Below are 21,889 nucleotides of genomic sequence, written 5' to 3'. Positions count from 1 at the left end.
ACTGTGGGCCAGGAAAGCGCAGTCATCAGCTAAAAGAAGTTCACAGATGAGTTTTTCTTGTTTCTCTGTGTGAGCCTGAAGACGCCTGAGGTTGAAAAGTCCTCCATCAGTCGGAAGTGTACGTAAACTCCCTCCTCAAGGTCTTCCATTGCCTGCTGCAGCATCATAGAACCATAGAAAAGTTACAGCACAGAAGGAGGCCATTCAGCCCATCTTGTTCATGCCAGCCCGAGGACACCCAGGTGCCCTTTCTAATCCCACCTTCCTGCACCCGGCCCATAGCCTTGCAGCTTACAGCACTTTAGGTGCAGATCCAGGTACTTTTTAAAAGAGTTTAGAGTAACTGCCTCTGCCACCAACTTGGGCAGCGAATTCCAGACACCCACTACCCTCTGCGTAAAAAAGTTCTTCCTCATGTTCCCCCTACACCTTCTGCCACTTATCTTGGATCTATGTCCCCTAGTTCTAGATTTCTCCATCAAGGGAAACAATTTTATCTTGTCCACTCTATCTATTCCCTTCATCATTTTGTACACCTCAGTCAAGTCACCTCTCAGCCTTCTTTGTTCTAAGGAAAATAACCCCAACCTATCCAATCTCTCCTCGTAGCTACACTTTTCTAACCCTGGCAACATTCTTGTAAACCTCCTCTGCACTCTCTCCAGAGCTATTACGTCCTTCCTGTAATGTGGTGACCAGAACTGCACACAATACTCCAGTTGTGGCCTCACCAGTGTTTTATACAATTCCAACATTATATCCTTACTTTTATATTCTATACCTCTGCCAACGAAGGAGAGCATTCCATATGCCTTCTTTACAACCTTGTCCATTTGAACTGCTGCCTTCAGGGACCTGTGTACCTGTACGCCAAGATCTCTCACTTTATCTACCCCTCTTAGTATATTCCCATTTATTTTGTAATCCCTGTAACTGTTTGACCTCCCTAAATGTATGACCTCACACTTCTTCATGCTGAGGAAGATGGTCAATAAGGTCAGGGTCAGCACACGTCCCTACTTCACACCATTGGAGATTTGGTAGAGACTCAAGAGATCGTTGTAGTGCTTGACTTGTCCGTGCTGATTTTCATGAAACTGCTTCACCAGTTCAGGAACCTGGGTGGGCATCCAAATTTTTAAAGGATTTTCCAAAGTCCATCTCTGCACACAGTGTCTAATGCCTTGGTGAGGTCTACGAAAGCGAGGTACAGGATTTTGTTTTGCTCCCGACATTTTTCTTGTATTTGACTACAAATATCATGTCTGAGGTGCCTCTGTTTGCTCTGAGACTTCCATGATGGTTGGTACAAGTCTGTTCAGAAGTATTCCAGCCAGGATCATCCCAGCAGTAGGAAGGAGGGTGATCCCTTGGAGCAATCTGACTTTTCTTCTTTGTTTTTGTACAAGGTGATGATAATGGCATCACGAAGATCCTTTGGAACTCTGCCCTGTTCCCAGCAGGGCCATGAAAAGCTCATGGAGCTTGGTATATAGGGCAGAGCCACCATGTTTCAAGGCTTTGGGTGGAATTCCATCGACTCAGGGGGGGTTTGTTGCCCTTCATCTGGTTGATGGCGGTCGCTGTTTCCTACAGGGTTGGACTCTCATCCAGTTCTCCTTTGCCAGGTTGTTGTTGGATGTGGTTGATGGCAGACCATTCACTGTGTATCTGGCGCTAAAGAGTGTTTCAAAATGCTCCAACCAGCAATCCAGGACTGACTTCTTGTCAGTATGTAGTCTCTTGCCATTGGTGCTCTTCAGAGGATTTTAGGTTCGATATGCTGGTCCATAGACAGAGTTTAGTGCTTCATAGAAGCTTCTTATGTCACCAATATCAGCATACAGTTGAGCTTTTTTCCACAAGTGCGATCTACCAGTCATTTTGGATGCTCCTTAGCTTATGTTGAAGGATGCTGCATGCCTGACGGTATTGCTGTCTTCTTCTCTTGGCTGACCAGATGAGTCTGATGAATTGACCTTTTTATTGCTAGCAGATCTTGGATTTCTGTCAGTTTAGTGAACAAATTCCTGTTCTTCTTGGTGCTGGGTCCAATATCCTCATTGGAAGTATCCAGTACTACAGCTTTAATGTGTTCCCAGAGTTCTTCTGGAGTGGAATCAGCAGTGAGATCAGGGTGTTCCAGTTTGCTCTGTAAGGTTGCTTGATATCTATCTCTGCAAGTTGAGGTCTTGTAGGTTGCTAACTGGAAATTTATTTGATGGGCTGTCTCTAGGTCTGTTCTTGGGCTTAGGCTTGAAATGAGAGTTCAGCTTTGAGCAAATGAGCTAGTGGACAGTCAGCATTGGACATGGCTGTAGTATGTAGGACGTCCTTTAGGTCACACTACCACACCAAGATGTAGTCTATCAGATGCCAGTGTTCAGATCAAAGATCCATCCATGTAGTCTTGAAGCAATCTTTTTGCTGAAAGAAGGTGTTGGTTAAGGACAGCTGCTTTTCCACACAGAGTTCCAAGAGGAGATATCTGTTTTCATTGTGGTTTCCAACCCCATAGTTTCCGAATACTCCTTTCCATGCCTGGCTGTCACGGCCAACTCTGACGTTGAAATCGCCAAGGAAGACAATTTTGCCCTTGGGAGGGGCATTCTGGATTAGTTCACGGAGATCAGTGTAGAACTTATCTTTGTCAGCTGGGTTAGCCTTTAGGGCTGGAGCAGAAACGCTGATGAAAGTTGCATGCTGCTGGTCTTGAAGGGGGGAGGCGCAGAGACATGGTGCATTTGGAATGGCCAATTGACAGGCTTTAAAGTTTAGTAGCAATAGTCCTCTTCGCCCTGAAGCTGACACCGAGGAGACATTATTATCCTCGAGGTCTACCTGACCAATTAAGGATGTAGCCACTGTTGTGTTCTGTCAGGCTGCCTTGTTCTGAGAAGTGGACCTCACTCATGGCCACTATATTGATGTATAGTCTAGTTAGCTCAGCCACCAGGACTGAGAGTCACTGGGGGTGACTGTTATCACCAGAGTCGGGCATCGTTCTCATGCTCCAGCAGGTTAGTTGCAGAATTTTTCTTCTTTTCCCATCTTTTGAAGCAAGGTTAGGAGTTCGCATTTTCTTCTCTGTCACAGTTTGGCCAAATTAAAAGAAGCCTGTTGACTGCTTCAAACCAGCTGGGTGGTGGGGAGATGAGCATTTATTTAGGCCACCTTTCCTAGGCCCCTCTCCAATTCAAGAGCAAGCAGTCCTGTCCTTCAAAAAGGCTGCTGGGTTGTTCAGGTTTTTCCCAGGTGATGATGTCGTCTCTAGGTCATCATCAAAACAAACAGTATTCTGAGCCGCCTGCATGCAGGATTGGAACTGTGGCTGCCAGTGTCATCTTACACCTGCCATTTTTGCCACTTTCTCATCACTATAGGACTTCCTTGTTGAGTTGCAGTTGGGGTCGACATTTTTTTCCTTCCTGCCTGCGCAGTTTAGCTTTAAGGTGGAGTACAGTTTGCACTGAATGACCCCACCCTTTAAGTCTGGAGCTCACATATCATGGCCCAGCAAACTAGGACAATGGCAGTGAGGTCTCCAAGCAGTAGGTTTGGATTCAGAGTTTCCCTCTCCTAGGTGGGTTGCAAACCAAGGCTTGAAGGGACCTTCCTTCCCTTGCTATTTTATCCATAGCTGGTATACCAACAACCATAGTCCACGCAATATAGACACGCTTTTGGTCCAGAACATGGTGGTCATTTGAGTGCATGGAATCCTTCCTCCCTGGCCATTATCTTTGTCAAAGAAGACAATCACCAGGTAGTGTCATGTTCATCAGTTCTCCCTTCATTAAGCTTTGCCTGTCAGCTGAGATGGTGTGCCAGGGTGTGGCACTGGGAGCCAGCAGTGAGAGTTGGGTGTAGATGAGGACCAGTGATTCCAGTCCATCCTACAAGTAGGATGCAGCTGACTGAAAATACAAGGGTACTACCTCTATCTGAACACCCTATACACCCCAGCATTAACATTACTACATGGACAAATATCTTATATTTCTTAAGAAAATGCAGTTGAAGCTTACGAAGGCAACAATAAGGAGCAACTTCTGATGTTTGGTTACAAAACATTTCAAAGCTATCAAATTATTTTTGATAAAATATTATTTACAAATGGATAAAGGCACTAAAGACTTCCAAAATCCAATTTATTTGGCACCCATTTAAAGTTCACTTGATGGTTTCCAAAGTCCTGGAGTGAAGCCCCCCATTCTCCTGCCACATTGACCTTCTTCAGCTTGGCCACTTAGACCAATATCTTGGTTGACATTATTCTTCTGCTCCATTTGCTGCAACCCATCCCAGCAATGTTAGATGTTCCCTATCCGCACTTGCAACCAATGGCCACTATTTTGACTTTCCGTCCAGTATAGTAGCCTCCTCCTCCTCTCCCTTGTCCCACCTCCTCTCCTTCACTATCTGTTTTCCCTCCCCTCCCACTTTCCCTGCTTCCCCCCCACCCCCACCCCCACCCCCTTCCTGCCTCTCCTGCCAACCTCCTCCCCTCTTCCCCTATCCTTGCCTCCATTCTGGTCAGACTTACCTACCTACTATCACAATTTAGAGCATTGCAGTCACTTACTTGGAGCTTCAATTTAACTCTGGCACCCTCTGTAAGTCCCTTTGATTCTTGCCTTTCCTGGACCTCTCTCTCTAATCCCACTCTATCTCTCCCCTTATCCCCTTCCCCCCACATCATACCAACATCCACACCCACCATTCTTATCAGGACCTCTAACTGTGTCCTACCTTCCATCCCTTCGCTTCATCTCAGCTTCCAACTAAAAAAATTCCTAGTTAAAACATGATGCCAATTCATAATAAAAATCTTATTAAATTCCAATATAATCTATGTTCCCGACATTTGTATGTATCCCATACTGAATCTTTTTGGATATTACCAGGGGTTTGTCACAATGACTATAACAGTATCAGCATGCCAGAAACCAAAATTAGTATTGAAACCGAGGAGTATTCTTTCATTCATTCCAAGAATTAGATTGACTGTTAATATTGGATTACATGCAAAATAACAATTTAATGCAAGCTATTGTTATCATTGAGTCAACTGCAAAAAGCTACTTCCTGTCACTCCTGACACATTCATAACCATGACTCATCCATGCAGGATGGAAACAAAGACTAGAAATAGCATAGCCCTGAATAACTTTAGAAGCATAAAAATTGAGCTGACTGATATCTGGATACAGTAAGATTATTCAAAATGTACCTCACTCAACATTGGCTTATCCAGTGTAAGTAAAGTAAAGAAATAAAAAGCTATGTGACAGAACAAGATAACAAAATTATCCTCCACCCCTGCCTGTCCCTCTGTCCCCATCCCGTCTTCCAATCCCAGCCCCAGCCGTGTATTCACCATACCCCCTGACCTTCCCCTCTCCGACACTGAACATTCAGTGCTCAGCAAAGGACTTAGTTTCATACCCTTACGCCCTCATCTCAATGAATTTCGGGCGCGGCACGGTGCTGAATTCTTCTTCCGCCGCCTTCGTCTCCGTGCTCACTTCTTTGGGCAGGAGTCCTCTCCCCATTCAATGGATCCTCCAATATTCTCCCTCCACCTGGACCCCTCTGGATTCTTACCTTCTCTCGATCTTTTCATTGAGAACTGTCGGCGTGACATTAGTCGTCTCAATTTCTCTGCCTCTCACCCACTCTAACCTGTCTCTCTCTGAACTTGCTGCACTCCGTTCTCTCAGGTCCAACCCTGACATTGTCATCAAACCCGCTGACAAGGGTGGTGCTGTTATTGTCTGGCGCACTGACCTCTACCTCGCAGAGGCTGAGCATCAACTCGCAGACACTTCCTCCTACCTCCCCCTGGACCATGAACCCACCACTGAACATCAAGCCATTGTTTCCAAGATTGTTACTGACCTCATATCCTCTGGAGATCTTCCTTCCACAGCTTCCAACCTGATAGTCTCCCAACCTCGGACGGCCTGCTTCTACCTCCTACCCAAAATTCACAAACAGGACTGTCCTGGCAGACCGATCGTGTCAGCCTGTTCCTGCCCCACGGAACTCATTTCTTGCTCTCCCCTTGTCCAGTCCCTTCCCACCTACATCCGTGATTCCTCTGACACCCAACATCATATCAACAATTTTCAGTTCCCTGGCCCCAACCGCCTCCTCTTCACCATGGACGTCCAATCCCTCTACACCTCCATCCCCCACCAGGATGGTCTGAGGGCTCTCCACTTCTTCCTCGAACAGAGGCCCGAACAATCCCCATCCACCACTACTCTCCTCCGTCTCGCTGAACTTGTTCTCACACTGAACAATTTCTCCTTAAACTCCTCTCACTTCCTCCAAATAAAAGGTGTGGCTATGGGTACCCGTATGGGCCCCAGCTATGCCTGTCTCTTTATGGGGTATGTGGAACATTCTTTGTTCCAGTCCTACTCCTGCCCCCTCCCACAACTCTTTCTCCGGTTACATCGATGATTACTTCAGTGCTGCTTCATGCTCTCGTCGGGACCTGGAAAAATTTATTAATTTTGCTTCCAATTTCCACCCCTCCATCATTTTCACATGGTCCATCTCTGACACTTCCCTTGTCCTCTCTGTCTCAATTTCTGGTGATAGACTGTCCACCAATATCCATTACAAGCCTACCGACTCCCACAGCTACCTCGACTATAGCTCCTCACACCCCGCTTCCTGTAAGGAGTCCATCCCATTCTCTCAGTTCCTTCGCCTCCGTCGCATCTGTTCTGATGATGCCACTTTCAAAAACAGTTCCTCTGACATGTCCTCCTTCTTCCTTAACCGAGGTTTTCCAACCATGGTGGTTGACAGGGCCCTCAACCGTGTCCGGCCCATCTCCCGCGCATCCGCCCTCACACCTTCTTCTCCCTCCCAGAACCATGATAGGGTCCCCCTTGACCTCACTTATCACCCCACCAGCCTCCGCATTCAAAGGATCATCCTCCGCCATTTCCGCCTACTCCAGCATGATGCCACCACCAAACACATCTTCCCTTCACCCCCCCGGCGGCATTCCGCAGGGATCGTTCCCTCCGGGACACCCTGGTCCACTCCTCCATCACCCCCTACACCTCAACCCCCTCCCACGGCACCTTCCCATGCAACCGCAGAAGGTGCAACACCTGTCCCTTCACTTCCCCTCTCCTCACCGTCCAAGGGCCCAAACACTCCTTTCAAGTGAAGCAGCATTTCACTTGCACTTCCCCCAACTTAGTCTACTGCATTCGTTGCTCCCAATGCGGTTTCCTCTACATTGGAGAGACCAAATGCAGACTGGGTGACCGCTTTGCAGAACACCTTCGGTCTGTCCGCAAGCATTACCCAGACCTCCCTGTCGCTTGCCATTTCAACACTCCACCCTGCTCTCATGCCCACATGTCCGTCCTTGGCTTGCTGCATTGTTCCAGTGAAGCTCAACGCAAACTGGAGGAACAGCACCTCATCTTCCGACTAGGCACTTTACAGCCTTCCGGACTAAATATTGAGTTCAACAATTTTAGATCATGAACTCTCTCCTCCATCCCCAGCCCCTTTCCGATTCCCCCCCCTTTTTTTTCCAATAATGTATATAGGTTTTTCTTTTCCCACCTACTTCCATTATTTTTAAATGTATTTCCATCCATTGTTTTATCTCTACCTTTTAGCCTTTTTTGATTCCTTCCTTCACCCCACCCCACCCCCACTAGGGCTATCTGTTCCTTGCTTGTCCTGCTTTCTACCCTTAATTAGCACATTGATCAGATAATATCACCACCTTCAACACCTCTTTGTCCCTTTGTCTGTGACATCTTTTGGTTATCTCCACCTATCACTGGCCCCCTATCCAGCTCTACTTGTCCCACCCCCCCTTAAAATAGGTTATATTTCACCTCTCTTCTATTTTTACTTAGTTCTGTTGAAGGGTCATTCGGACTCGAAACGTTAACTGTGCTCCTCTCCGTAGATGCTGCCAGACCTGCTGAGTTTTTCCAGGTATTTTTGTTTTTGTTTTTAACAAAATTATTTACTAAGTATAAAGCCTACACCGTATGTATCTGACATACTGGAACCATTACATTCTGGACTCTCTTCCTGATGTTTTTCAGTCATGTTTCAGGCAGACCTGCATTTTTTTAAAACAAAAACAGAATTACCTGGAAAAACTCAGCAGGTCTGGCAGCATCAGCGGAGAAGAAAAGAGTTGACGTTTCAAGTCCTCATGACCCTTCAGCAGAACTACTGCCGAAGGGTCATGAGGACTCGAAACGTCAACTCTTCTTCTCCGCCGATGCTGCCAGACCTGCTGAGTTTTTCCAGGTAATTCTGTTTTTGTTTTGGATTTCCAGCATCCGCAGTAGTTTTTTGTTTTTATCTCTGCATTTTTTTAATGCATTTATATGATGTGGGAGTCATTGGCAAGGCCAGCATTTTATTGTCGATCCCTAATTGCCCTTGAGAAGGCGCTGTTGAGCTGCTTCTTGAATCTCTGCAGTCTGTGGGGTGCAGGTACATCCAGGGTGCTATTAGGTGGGAGATCCAGAATTTTGACCCAGTGACGATGATGATCCAAGTCAGGATGGGTGAGTGACTTGGAGGGGGATTTGAAGGTGATGATATTCTAATGTGCCTTTCTGCTCATGTTCTTCTAGGTGGTATAGGTGATGGGTTTCGAAGGTGCTGCCAAAGCAATCTCGGTGATTGCTGCAGTGCATCTTGTAGCTGGTACATACTGTGGCCATGGTGCACTTGTGGTGGAGGGAGTGAATATTTAAAGTGGTGGGTGGGATTCCCATCAAGCAGGCTGCTTTGTCCTGGACCGTGTTGATCTTCTTAAGCGTTGAATGTCAAGGGTGATGTTTAGACTCTCTCTCTTGTTGGAAATGGTCATTGCCTGGCACTTTTGTGGCGCTGATGTTACTTGCCAGTTAACAGCCCAAGCCTGAACCTTGTCCACGTCTTGCTGCACGTGGACACGGACTGCTGCATTATCTGAGGAGCTATGAGTGAAACTGGGCAGTGTTTAACCATGAGTGAACCTCCCACTTCCGACCTTTTGATGGAGAGAAGGTAATCGATGAAGCAGTTGAAGATGGTAAGGCCCATGACACTGCCCTGCAGAACTCCACCAGTGATCTCCTAGGACTGAGATGATTGGCCTCCACAATCCCAACCACCTTCCTTTGTGCTAGGTATGACTTCAACCAGTGGAGAGTTTTCCTCTCATTCCCATTGCCTTCAATTTTACTAGGTTTCCTTGGTACCACACTCAGTCAATTTCTGACTTGATGTCAAGGGCAGTCACTGTGGGTCTGGAACCAGACCAGCTAAGCATAACAGATTTCCTGCCCTAAAGCACATTAGTGAAGCATATTGGTTTTTATGACCATCCAATAGTTTCATGGTTCCCATTAATGATACTAGCTTGCTTTTGAAATTCCAGATTGATTTAATTAGCTGAATTTAAATTCCAGCAACTGCCATGGTGAGATTTGAACTCGTGTCTTCAGATCATTGGTCCAGGTCTCTGGAAAACTAGTTTTGTAACATGAGCACTATGCTACCATACCCTTATAATGTCTTTTAAGAACTGAAATGGGAATATGTTAGTGTGTCACATGGCAATTACCCCTTGGTATTTGGCCTGAGATTTTATGATTTCCCAACATGTTCTGCTCTTTGAAAGGCATAAAACCACCCTTCTGCAAGACTTTCATTCAAGCTAAAAGTAATAAATCAACTTTAATTATTTCCAAGAAAAATTATTCCACAGAAGCAAATTAATACAATGTACCCAGCAGTATGAAACTGTTTTGAAAAATAATAGTCCAATATTTTAACTGTATTTTTTTTTAGAATATTTTAACTGAATCTCTGGTGAATAAGGTATGGCCTGCCCACTTTAATTTTTCTGCTTCTCATCACATGGAAGCAAGCAGATAAAATGAGATTAAGGACCCAGGAAAATCTTGTAGTTCTTAAACATTTCTTCTGGATTCTTCTGGAAGCCACAGATATTTGCAGTGCAGCTCTATATCATGGCGACATAGACCTGCCACCATTGCGTGAATCAGTATTCACTGAACTTATAAACTCGGCAACTCGCGCAGTTGAGTTCAGTTTTAATAACACCATGTGTGCCCAAATAGATGATGTTGCTATGAGATCCCTTCTAAGCCCAGCTTTTACAAACGTCTTTGTTGGGCTCCATGAGAAACATGTCTTCAATGCAATGTCACCTAACCTCCTACCTCTTGCATATTTACAATATGTGGATGATACATTTGCTATATTTAAATCTGCAGTTGCATGTAACAATTTCCTTATATGTCTTAATGGGCTCCATCCTGCGCTCAAATTTACCTTTGAAATGGAGTAGTCAAAAATACTCCCCTTCCTTGACGTACCAGTTGAGCAATCTGCCAGGGGATTCTCTACCATGGTCTACCACAAAGCTACCTTCACTGGTCAATATACTCATTAGGATTCTTACAGTTCCACACACTATAAGATTTGTCTTATCAGCAACCATGTAATTAGGGCCCGAGCTATTTGATCACCATGCAAGCTTGATGCTGAAATAGGGCACATCAAAGGCATCCTGCAGGATAATAACTACCCTGATGAGACCATTGCGCACTGTATATCATGCAAACTCATGAACAGGCCCAAGGCCATCACTTATGGCCTGAAAAGTGTCCAGTTTACCTCGAATTACCCTGGAAGGGTAAGGTATCTCAAAAATTTGAGCAACAGATAAAGCTAGCTGTTTCATGCTCCTACTGTGCAGTAGCAACGCAAGTGGTATTCCTCACTAACAGGATGCTGCCATCAAGCCAAAAATACATTCTGCCTATTACACAAATGAGTGATGTGGTATATGAATTTCAGTGCCAGTGTGATGCTAGGTATGTAGGCCGTACGTCCCAAAGACTGGTGGATCATATCAAACAGCATGTCCCAGCCGCTGTTCACAATGGGCAGGGTACAAACCCTACCCAACCAGCCTGTGCTTGCAAAGTTCAAAACACAATGTCCAACATTAGATGTGATTCTGTGATTGGACAACATTTGCTAAATAATCTTCAATGTGCTAAGAATTACGCTGACAACCAATTTAGAATTGTCAGTCAGGCTCGCAATGTGGCACATATGCGTGTACTGGAAGCTTCATATATTAATACACAGGGCCCTGTTCTTTGCAGACAGAAAGAACATGTACATACATTGCACCTGTTTCAGCTAAACAAAATAAATGACAGCCATTCGCTGACTCATTTCTCAGGGTAATGCCTTGACCAATCAGGGTCAAGCTGCCTGGTTTAAGTTTCAAACAATGTTTGGCAGTTAACTGACAGTTACAATCAGTGGCGCATTCTTCATGACAACGCCACTTGCCAACCAATCAGCACTCTCTTCACATATAGTATAAATTGTTTATTTCCCCACCTTATATTGGTATTCTTGCGAATATCCTGATGATAATCTTTCAGTCTTCCCTAGACTCGGGGGTGGTGCCAGAGGACTGGAGAATTGCAAACATTACGCCCTTGTTCAAAAATGGATGTAAGGAGAAGCCAGCAATTACAGACCAGTCAGTTTAACTTCAGTGGTGGGCAAGATTCTAGAAACAGGTATTTGGGATAGAATTGGTAGTCACATGGCAAACTATGGATTGCTAAAGAAGAGCCGGCATGGATTTCTAAAAGGGAAATCATGTTTAACTAACTTTCTGGAGTTTTTTGAAGAGGTAACAGAAAAGGTCGAATGAGGGTAATGCTGTTGATGTGGTGTACATGGACTTTCAAAAGGCATTTGACACAGTGCCACACAACAGACTTGTGAGAAAAGTTATTGCTCATAGAATAAATGGGAGAGTAGCAATGTAGATACAAAATTGGCTGAAAAATAGGAAGCAAAGAGTAATGGTCAATCAATATTTTTCGGGCTAGTTGAAGGATTGTTGTAGAGTTCCCCAGGGGTTGGTATTTGGACTCTTGTTTTTCCTGATATATATTAATGATCTAGAGCTTGGTGTGCAGGAGACAATTTCAAAGCTTGCGGATGATACAAAGCTTGGGAGTGTTATGAACTGTGAGGAGGATGTGTGGAACATCAAGAGGACATAGACAAGTTGGCGGAGTGGGCAGATAGGTGGCAGATGAAGTTCAATGCAGAGAAGTGTGAGGTGATGCATTTTGGTAAGAAGAACATGGACAGACAATATAAAATAAGGGGTGAAATTTTGAAGGGTGTGCAGGAGCAGAAAGACTTGGGTGTATATGTGCATAGATCATTGAAAGTGGCAGAACAGGTGGAGAGAGCAGTTAGTAAAGCATATAGTATCCTGGGCTTTATTAATAGGGGTATAGAGTACAAGAACAGGGAGGTTGTGCTGAATTTATATAAGACACTCATTAGACCTCAGCTGGAATATTGTGTACAGTTCTGGGCACCACATTATAGGAAGGATGTGAACACATCGGAGAGAGTGTAGGAGAGGTTTACAAGAATAGTTCCAGGGATGAGAAACTTCAGCTATGAGGATAGATTGGAGAGGTTGGGACTGTTCTCCTTGGAGATAAGGCTAAGAGGAGATTTGATAGAGATGTTCAAAATCATGAGGGGGCTGGACAGAGTAGATATGGAGAAGCTGTTCCTGCTTGTAAAAGGATCAAGAACGAGAAAGCACAAATTTAAAGTGATTTGCAAAAGAAGCAAATGTGACGTGAGAAATTACTTTTCGGGTTCGGATCTGGAATGCGCTGCCTGGAAGTGTGGTGGAGGCAGGTTCAATCGAGGCATTCAAGAGGGCATTAGATGATTATTTGAATAGAAGCAATGTGCGAGGGTACGGGGAAAAGGCAGGGCAATGGCACTAGGTCATAATGCTCGTTTGGAGAGCTGGAGCAGAACATGATCGGCCGAATGGCCTCCTTCTGTGCCATTAAAATTCTGTGATTCGGTGAATGCAAGAAGAAAAGCTTAGACATGTCTCTTTTTTCAGCAATACTCATCTTCTGGTTTTCCTCAGGCAGATTATCTTTGATACTCAAAATAATTGCGATATTAATTAATTTGACTACCTGAATGGATTTGGCAGGAATAGCATACTCTTCCCTATCTTTTGAGTAGCTTATTCATGATGTAGTATTACACAGATACAGACCATTTGGTCCAGTCTGTCTGTGCTGTTCCTTATCCTAGACATGAACAGGTTCTCATTTGCTTTCATACCCCTTTCAGCCACATGGCTGATCGATTTCTAAATGTTTACTGCTTCAGACGCTCACTTCACAAAACTATTGTCCTGCACTGTGTCCTTAATTTCTTAATTTAACCATATATTCTATGTTCTTACATTCCAGATCCCTCAAGCACTGGAAATATTCCATTTCTATGTATTCTATTCCATCCCCTTATAATTTTAAATATCTCTATCAAACCATGCTCTAATTTTCTCTGTTCTAATGAAAACCTAACCAAAGCCTTAGGTAATGCATATTGGAATTTCAACTGGTGTGAAGCTCTTTTGGGTGGCATAACATTCAAATATAAAAAATGTTGTATTTTCTTTAAGTTGATTAACATTCAACGACTTTCAATTAATTTATGGACTCAGGCAGCAATATTACTGTGGAGAGCCAACTCAGCTAGATGTCACCCATAGAAATGTGATTCTCTCCAGCCTGTTTAGCATTCTGTCTGCCCCAGATATCTAGATAAAGGAAATCTTTTTTTTTAAGGTCTACCTCTTTCTAAAGTCCCAGCAGCAAAAAAAAAAAATTTTATTGTTTGAGGCTTAGCAGACCTCAGATTTCACCAGAGGGGCATGATTTGACAGTAGATTAAATAACATGAAGCGGGTGTAATGTGAAATTTTAGGATTTGATATGACATTTTATGGAACGGTATATTGTGAGACAGGCAGTTTGTGACAAACAAAAACAGATGGGAAGAAGTAAAACTTGGTACAGTTTTTAATTAGTGTGAGATATGCTAATGGAAATCACAGCCAGGCATTATAGTTTGCCAAGATGATACTCAAAACATCCTGAACCTTCAATTATCATGTCAAGCTGATTATCTTTGTGCAACTTGCGATAATCCATTAGAGGCAAAATGCTAAATTTCCAGTAAAAAAAATCCCACAGAAGGAGCTTGAATTAATATGATTTGTTGGTTGTTTCCAAGTAGGCATATAGAAGAACTGCAATATCTGGTGCATGATATAATGGGGATTGGGAGGCTTAGAGATGTTTTCCTATTACTACAATAGGTCAAGTAGAACCTGACCTTAACCTACTGGAACATGCTCAGTTTATAGTTGCTACTCTAAAGAATATATTTGTTTCTTTCCCATGTATTTTTGAGCCATTCTTCTTTGTGTTGTATTTATTTACTCCTGGTTTCTTTCCTTCAGGTTGCTTTGAGTCCACCAAGAGTTGACAGGGACTTGCTCTGAGACCTCTGCCAATGCCACTCTGTAGTTAGTTGTGCCTAAGATGACTATCTCTCTGACTTTGTTTTCCTTCCTACCTATTGGGAATGCTTCTGGCCTGTGTTTGGTTCCTTGTTGTGATTTTGGGACCAAACAGCATGTTGGAGGCCCAAACTACTGCACTGATATGCTGCTGCACTTACTTCATTGTTCCTCTTCCCTGCTTAGGAACCCTTTCCTGCTCCGTGTACCATTTTCCAACCGAGAGAGGTGGCAGATGACCTGTTCTGACTGGGAGATGCACTGGAGCTGTTTAGGCTGATATTCCTTAGTTTTCCCAATTTTCTTTGGAGAATTGCCCAGTCTCCAGTCATCTCTTCTGGACGGCTTAAATTAAAATGAGAACTTTCAAATAGTGAACCGGAGCAGTGAACCTGCACCCTACTATTTCATGGCAGAGTGTGTTAGTGCAGAAATATGCTGCACCAGCATGATATGATTTATAACTTAACTATAAGTTGAGAAGTGCATCATCCACATCAGGGTTTTGAACTCTTTTGTTTGTTAGCCTCTGCAGCCATGCCTCAACTCCAAGGAGTCTATATTGGTGTTTCAGCAGCACTGCAGGATAGCTGAGGAGTACCACAAAGTGCGGAAAGAAATCGCACTGCTACAAGAACGAAAGTAAGTGAAGTTCCACAATGGCAAGTTGATGCTTTGTACAAAATCATATATGCATGTATTCCATTGAGGATAGCTTCTGCTTGGATCTGAGGAACTAGAAAACATTGCTTTACACCACTGGCCGCTTAATTCTGTGTTTAGTTTACACAAATGTAAAAGCAATCATTTAAAAATTGCTTTAAAACTTAGATTGGGTGACAATAAAAGTGCTTTAGGCTGACCTGTGGCTCAATGGGTTGTATGGTGTGGTGCTGAGCTATACAGAACAGGGAAGTCTCAGGTTTAATCCCTGATCTGCGCTAATTTTCAGCCAGAGGGGCAACAAGGGCACAGGAACTGAATTCACCACCCCTTGGCTGGAGGAAGAAATCAGCCAAAGTTCCTGTGTCTGATACTTTTCAGAAAGCGTCAGTGAAAAGTAATGTGTGGACACGGAGTGATTGCAGAACCAAGTTTAGATCTAATATTCCTGTTGTGCTAACAGCCACAAGGTATCAAAAGGCAACTAGCCCCCATGGAACCATACTTCAGCATCAGTCACCATTTTCTGAAATGGAAGGGTACGATAAGGGAAGAAAAATAAGGACTTTTCTTTCCTCAGTATCTGAATGTTGCATGTTCATTTGTCCAGTTTTGAAAGTAGAATCTGCTTCAATTGTTCCATTATGTGGAATGAATATCACATGAAGTCTGATCTACAAACTTGAGACTGAGCATCAGATTAGCACACAACTGACTGCAGTAAAGTACTCACTATAGCAGTTCCAAGTAGCACGTTTGCTGATGTTTCCTTTACTGACAAATATCTTTTGTAAATGGGAAAATACAAATAGCATTTTCGTCAAAATGTTGTTATGACCATCACTCTTAATTGCCACATTTCTCTGCTCTGCACTTTGACTCCTTGCCGAGGTATAGTTCCATGAATATTGGCCATACTTCAACATCTCACCAAGTACAATCCTGCTATGTCCAGTGTGTCAAAACAAAGATAAAAGCCTGGATTTTGCATTGAGGATAACAGTGCGAATAAAGCACTCATCGTTATTGTGGTGCCAACCAGACAGTCACTTCTGCAGTGTGCACATGCACAGTCAAGTGTGGAAATACAGAAGTTGCAATCTGAGTTATCCTGCTGCTCTACAGGGTGCACTAAAACAGTACCTTCCCAGTAGACAGGGCACTGAAATCAATGTAAGTGCATGAAGTTTCTGCACTTACCCATCTGCTACCCACTAAACATGGCAAAAAAAGTTAGGGCTGGTGCATTCAGGCATAAGTGAATTTTTATCAGCATGACCAATCAATTATTGCCAAACAATGTCACTGATCCTGAAAATTTAGTTTTAACAGATGTATGGAGTCTCAGCCCTTCAGAATATAATTACTGTTGGAGAATTAAAAATAATTATTTTTATTTTTACCTTTCCTGTCTTTTTAAAAAATCTCAATCCCAATATTTAGTTCCCTCCTTTTATTTCACTTTAATTCTAGTTTATACTTTCTGGTTTATAACCTGTGGAGTATAGTTTCCTTTTTTGGCATAATGTGTGACTCCAGCAAAACTGAACCCAAGATTGTGTCGAAATTGAAAAGGTTTTTTTCATGCGCTTCTGCTCAAACGCATTTGTGCATTACTAAACACAAATTCTAGCATGAACCAGTACAATCAGCCAGCTTTTTGAAGTGTAATTTTTCAAAAAGATTTTTGTTTTAAAAAGTATATCCTGAATTATTTAAGAATGGTAACTTGGTAAAGTTTGATGAACACAGCAGTCATAATTAAGCATTTTTATCACAGTATCAATCCACCATCTGTGAGTGACCTGACTGCTTTTTAAAAAACATATAAAACTATGTTATCAATTCAGATTGTACTGAATATACTAGGTCAGTGTGTCCCAGTGAGGATTCTTCAGTTGATTGGTTGAACAGCCGCACTGTTTCTGTGAACAGAAGCCACAGATCCCCTGTACAGGGCACCACACTGGACCAGATACCCATGACGCCAAGGGCTAGATTTTGGGTTTTAGATCAGGACTCTAATGTTGGTATCAAATTTTGGTCCTGACCCTGTACTGTGTCAGGAACTGTTATGACACAGCCGATGGTAAATGCTGAGTTGTTCAAATCCCAAAGGGAAACTTGAAACAACTGCCACAAGTTTTTCCGCAGTTTATATAAATTTCAAGATGTGTGCCTTGAATTCAGTAGTAATAAGAACACCAAGGGTGGAATTTTCCAAGCCCGCTGGCGGTGGGCGTGATTGGTGGTATGTGCGGAAAATATGGTGGGACCCACTTCACGATGGCGTGAAGGCAGGTTGCGATCTTCCACTCAGCCTGCCAATGGCAGGCTGCGTTTCCTGCCATCAGTCGGTGAGGAGCTAATTGTAATACATTAGCATATAATTAAAAAGCCATCCCACCAGGCTTTTGGAATCCCGACGTATCATCCGTCCAGGTCAGCGGGAAAGCACACTGACATGTTTCACAACAGCACACAGGCGACGTGCACTTGGCAGCCTTCACTTTGGGGGAACTGAGGTGAGTGAGCAGCAGCGTTCTCCACAGCTCGCCCATTGTTTACAGGCTTCAGGGGCACCGGGGCGGGGGGGGACGGCAGGAGAAACTGATATCTGGCCCCACAGGCAACTGCTGAGGGACGGGGGGTGTCTGGGGGCAAGTGCTGGCCAGTCTCGGAGGTGACCAGTTTCCCCCATGTCGCAGGTTGACAGGGCAGCCATGCAGCGCACTCATCTCTGGCCATCCGAGGGGTGACCAGCACTCTCCGGGAAGCATTAAGGGGCAGTCACACAGGGCCAGGAAAGGTGCTAAGTACAGCCATGATAACCACGTCTCTCTCTCTTTCATGCTGCAGGAGGACCACATCAGGATCATGGATCCTGGTGACCTAGCTGTATGCCTGTTGGCCTACAGAGGCCGTAGAAGATGAAGGAGAGAGCGACTGTGGCTTCTGGCTGTGTAAAGGCAGGAGCAGCAACCTTATGAAGAAGGAGCAGCAGGGGCTCCCGCACACACTGCCCATGAGCAACAGTGGGCCGTGGCTGGTTGGCACCTAGCGACGCCCAGGGTCTATAGACGCCGCCTGCCATTCCTGCAGATGACTGGGAACCAGTGTCGCCGACGACTGCGCTTGTCTAGGGACCTGGTGGCTCACATCTGCCACTTACTGCAGGACTTGGCGCCAAGGGGACATGGAGGGCATCCACTGTCAGTGGCTGTGAAAGTGACTGCTCAATTTCTATGCCAGTGGCTCCTTTCAGGGTTCCACAGGCGACCTCTGTGGGATTTCACAATTCACCACCCACAAATGTATCCATGAGGTCACGGATGCCATCTTCTCCATGGCACACAACTTTGTGCATTTCACCCGGACCGGGACAGCCAGGATGCAAGGGCCATTGGATTCTCTCTGATCTCAGGATTCCTACGGGTGCAGGGCGCGATTAACTGCACTCATGTGGTGCTCAGGTCTCCATCGCTGCACTCGGTGGACTTCATCAACTGCAAGGCTTCCACTCACTGAACGTGCAGCTGGTATGCGACCACCAGAAACGCATCCTGCAGGTATGCGCACGGTTTCCAGGGAGTGTGCATGACGCCTACATCCTGAGTCGCTCGCAGATCCCTGGAGTCTTCCAGGGTCCACACAGGCTGCAGGGTTGACTCCTTGGGGACAAGAGCTACCCTCAGAGGCTGTGGCTCATGACACCCGTGCGGTGGCCTCAGACTGCAGCAGAGCGACGCTATAATGAGGCTCATGCAGCAGCTTGCAACTTGGTGGAGCAGACCATCGGGATGCTGAAGATGTGGTTCTGGTCCCTGGACCGGTCTGGTGGAGCCCTGCAACACAGTTCGCAGAGGGTGTCACACGTTGTCATCATCCGCTGCACCCTTTACAACCTGGCACTGCAACGGGGTGAGGAGCTGGCTGAGGAAGAGATGGAGGAGCTGCATGTCTCCTCTGATGAGGAGGACGCTGACGGGGATGAGGGTTAGGGGGTCCTCGGTGGTGATGACAACGGGATGAGGCTCTTATACTGGCTAGATGGGGCATGCGCACCCAGGAGGCCCTCATAACGGCCAGATTTATGGAGGATGATGACGACATGCAGTGAGATGATCCCATAGATCCTCACATCACAGTTGTGAACATTTGACTCCAGTCTGTCTTATCTCAGTGAGAATTACCTCTGAGAGAATGCTCCTGTCATGTAGATGCAGTGGAGGCCTTAATAGTCGATCGCAGGGGAATGATGAGAACATGCAGTGAGGACACTCCATAGATCTTCACATGGCCTCTGAGAATGTCTGACTCCTGTCTGGCCGAGGGCAGCTCACGTGCGCACCATGATCAGGGTCATCTCAGTGAAGCAGTCATAAAACTTTAGACACATCTGATGCTGTGTCTGCCTTCAGCAGCTCAGCCCTTCAGGAGCTGGTACACAGATGTTGATGTGATGGGGACCAGCCTCACCTTAAAGGTGCTGAGAGCACACAGAGAGTATGAGAGAACTCTGAGGTGCCCGTCAACTACAATGACCAGCATTGCCAAGGTGCAGGCAGCAGTAATGTTTCCAGGGAGTGAGAGGCTGGACCATCACTGTGGCCTGAAGGCCGCACAGGGAAGAGGCCCTGGACTGAGACACCTGCCTTTTATCTTGTGCAGGAAGGTTTCACATCTGAGTGACAAGGACATTGCTCATCAGAGCAAGGAGCCATAGGCAGTGAGACATTCTTGGGAGTTTATTGACAATAGTGAACATTATGTACAAGTGATTAACACCCGTGCCCAGGCTGTGCAACTCATTCTCCTTAACTGCCCTAACCTTGCCGCTATGTCTTGGTGCTCCCCGGACATCCACAGTGGAGGTGGAGGCAGCCTGCTGACTGTGACACCTTGTCTGTGATGACTTTGGTGGGTGTCTTCTGGAGGGCTGAGACTTGGAAGGCCCTGGCCTGCTTTCAGGGTCATGCTGTGTGGCAGTGGCACCCTCCTCGACCTGTGAAGCTGGACCTGTGGAGGTCACAGGAAGAGGGGGGTCAGATGGGCCAGTCACTTCCAGAGTCACCTGGATGGATGGCCCCGGAGCGTGCACCTGCTGATCTTCCTCCCTACGGGTGCCCGAGGGCCACTGGCTGACTCCATGAGCAGAAGGGGTAGCTGGAGTGAGATTGAGCTGCCCAGCACCCCTCTCATGTACACACTGTCAGAGGCCAACTATGGCATCAGCGATGGAGTTAAGCTCGTGCAGCAGTGCAGGAGTGACGTCCTGGACCAAGGTCTCCATAGCAGCCACCATCCTGCCAGTTGACCTCGGTGCATTACAATGCCGGTGCTATCACCTCAGCATGAAGACGGACGGACTCCTCCATCGTGCCCTGCAATCAGCGGCCATCCCTTCCTGATGTTCCCGAGTTTGCCTTTGCAGCTCCAGCAACCGTGCCATGACCGAGTCCAGAGGCTCGTCATCTAACTCAGACTCAAGAATGCTCTGGCCTGCAGAATTCCTCCGAGTGCCGGAGACTTGAGAAGTCCCTGCCACCGCCTGCTGTGGATCAGAAAGTGAGATGTGCTCAGCAGGTTGTGGTCTCAAGGCTACTCTAAAGCTAGATTGCACCAAGGTGTGTGGCTCTGGGCTGGTGGAGGGTGTGGGTGAGCGCTGTGACGGGACTTCAGGGAGGGTGCCTTCAGATTCCTCTTTGGAGGTTTCTTCAGAGCTTGCTTGGAGGCTCTGGGTTGTGGACTCTGCCTGCTGCTTCCCAGATGTGTCTGCGAAAGCAAGGGGAGATAATTAGTACATGGCAGTGGCCTGTGAAAGAGGACACATCACTCACGGAATGGTTGTCTGATGGATGCTGCACTGCTGGATCCTCACTTGGTAAAGCAGAGCCGACCTCACCGTCAGCACAGGACTGGTCCCGGTCATCACCGGCCAGCTGATGGCTCTGTTTTCGAATTCTGTGAGAACTTTGATCTCCGGCATTCCTCCATCTGTGTGTGGTCTTTCCCTCCTGTTGTGAGTCAGTTTGTCCTGCATGGATAGAGAAAGGGAGAGTTTATCACGACGCCTGCCAGGCCAGATGATAAGTATGCCTGGCCTTTGTGGGTGGTGAGTGGTCCCATGGATAGGATGAGGACAATACTGGTGTGTGTGAGAGAGTGAATGTTGATGTCCCTTGCACTGGCAGTGAGTGAGGGCCCTGTGGGTGTTTGATGGGTTTGTGAGTGTGTGAGTTGGGAGTGATGAAAGAGTGACTTACCCTGGCGGAAAGGAAGAGATCATTCATCCTTTTGTGACACTGGGGGGCTGTCCTCTTCTGAAGGGCGTTGACGCTGACCACCGCTGCCACCGCCACCCAAGCTGGGTTGGTGACATTGTTATCCATCCTGCAGCCAGAGCTGGGGTAGATCACATCCCTGAGGGCCTCCACGGCATCCAGCAGTTGCTCGTCTGACCCGTCGTTGAAGCAGGGGTCTGCAGTCTTTTTGCCTTTGCAGGCCATGTCTCCCAGGTAGCAGTGGTGAGCTGGTGGCGATGAGCGCTTTGCTGGCGGCTGTGTTTTAAAGATGGCAGCCGGCGTGATGCAACAGTGGGGTGACGGCAAGCGGGCGAACGAGAGCCCGCCTGCCAGCCATGGAAACGGCTTGTTTCCCAGGAGTGAATATATAATGAGGCAGGCTTGGGAAAAAAGGCGTGAAAACCCGTCATTTTCATCGGCAGGTAGGACTCCATTTTACCCACCCGCT

The 21,889-nt window shown here is 46.0% G+C and overlaps 1 protein-coding gene across 2 annotated transcripts in view; it reads left to right on the top strand.

Moving 5' to 3' along the window:
* The window catches only part of map3k7cl (map3k7 C-terminal like), a 101,974-nt gene that overhangs the window by 47,550 nt on the left and 32,535 nt on the right, over positions 1 to 21,889 (top strand). For both annotated transcript variants that reach the window (XM_078559888.1, XM_078559889.1), the window contains one exon: positions 15,000 to 15,115. In XM_078559888.1, coding sequence (XP_078416014.1) covers positions 15,000 to 15,115 — 116 coding nt within the window. The remainder of the gene's footprint in view (positions 1 to 14,999; positions 15,116 to 21,889) is intronic.

Source organism: Cetorhinus maximus, chromosome 16, assembly GCF_964194155.1.
Source record: "Cetorhinus maximus chromosome 16, sCetMax3.hap1.1, whole genome shotgun sequence".
NCBI classification, from domain to species: domain Eukaryota; kingdom Metazoa; phylum Chordata; class Chondrichthyes; order Lamniformes; family Cetorhinidae; genus Cetorhinus; species Cetorhinus maximus.
Note: the sequence above shows the minus strand (reverse complement) of the source record. Positions and strands in the feature narration are given on the sequence as shown.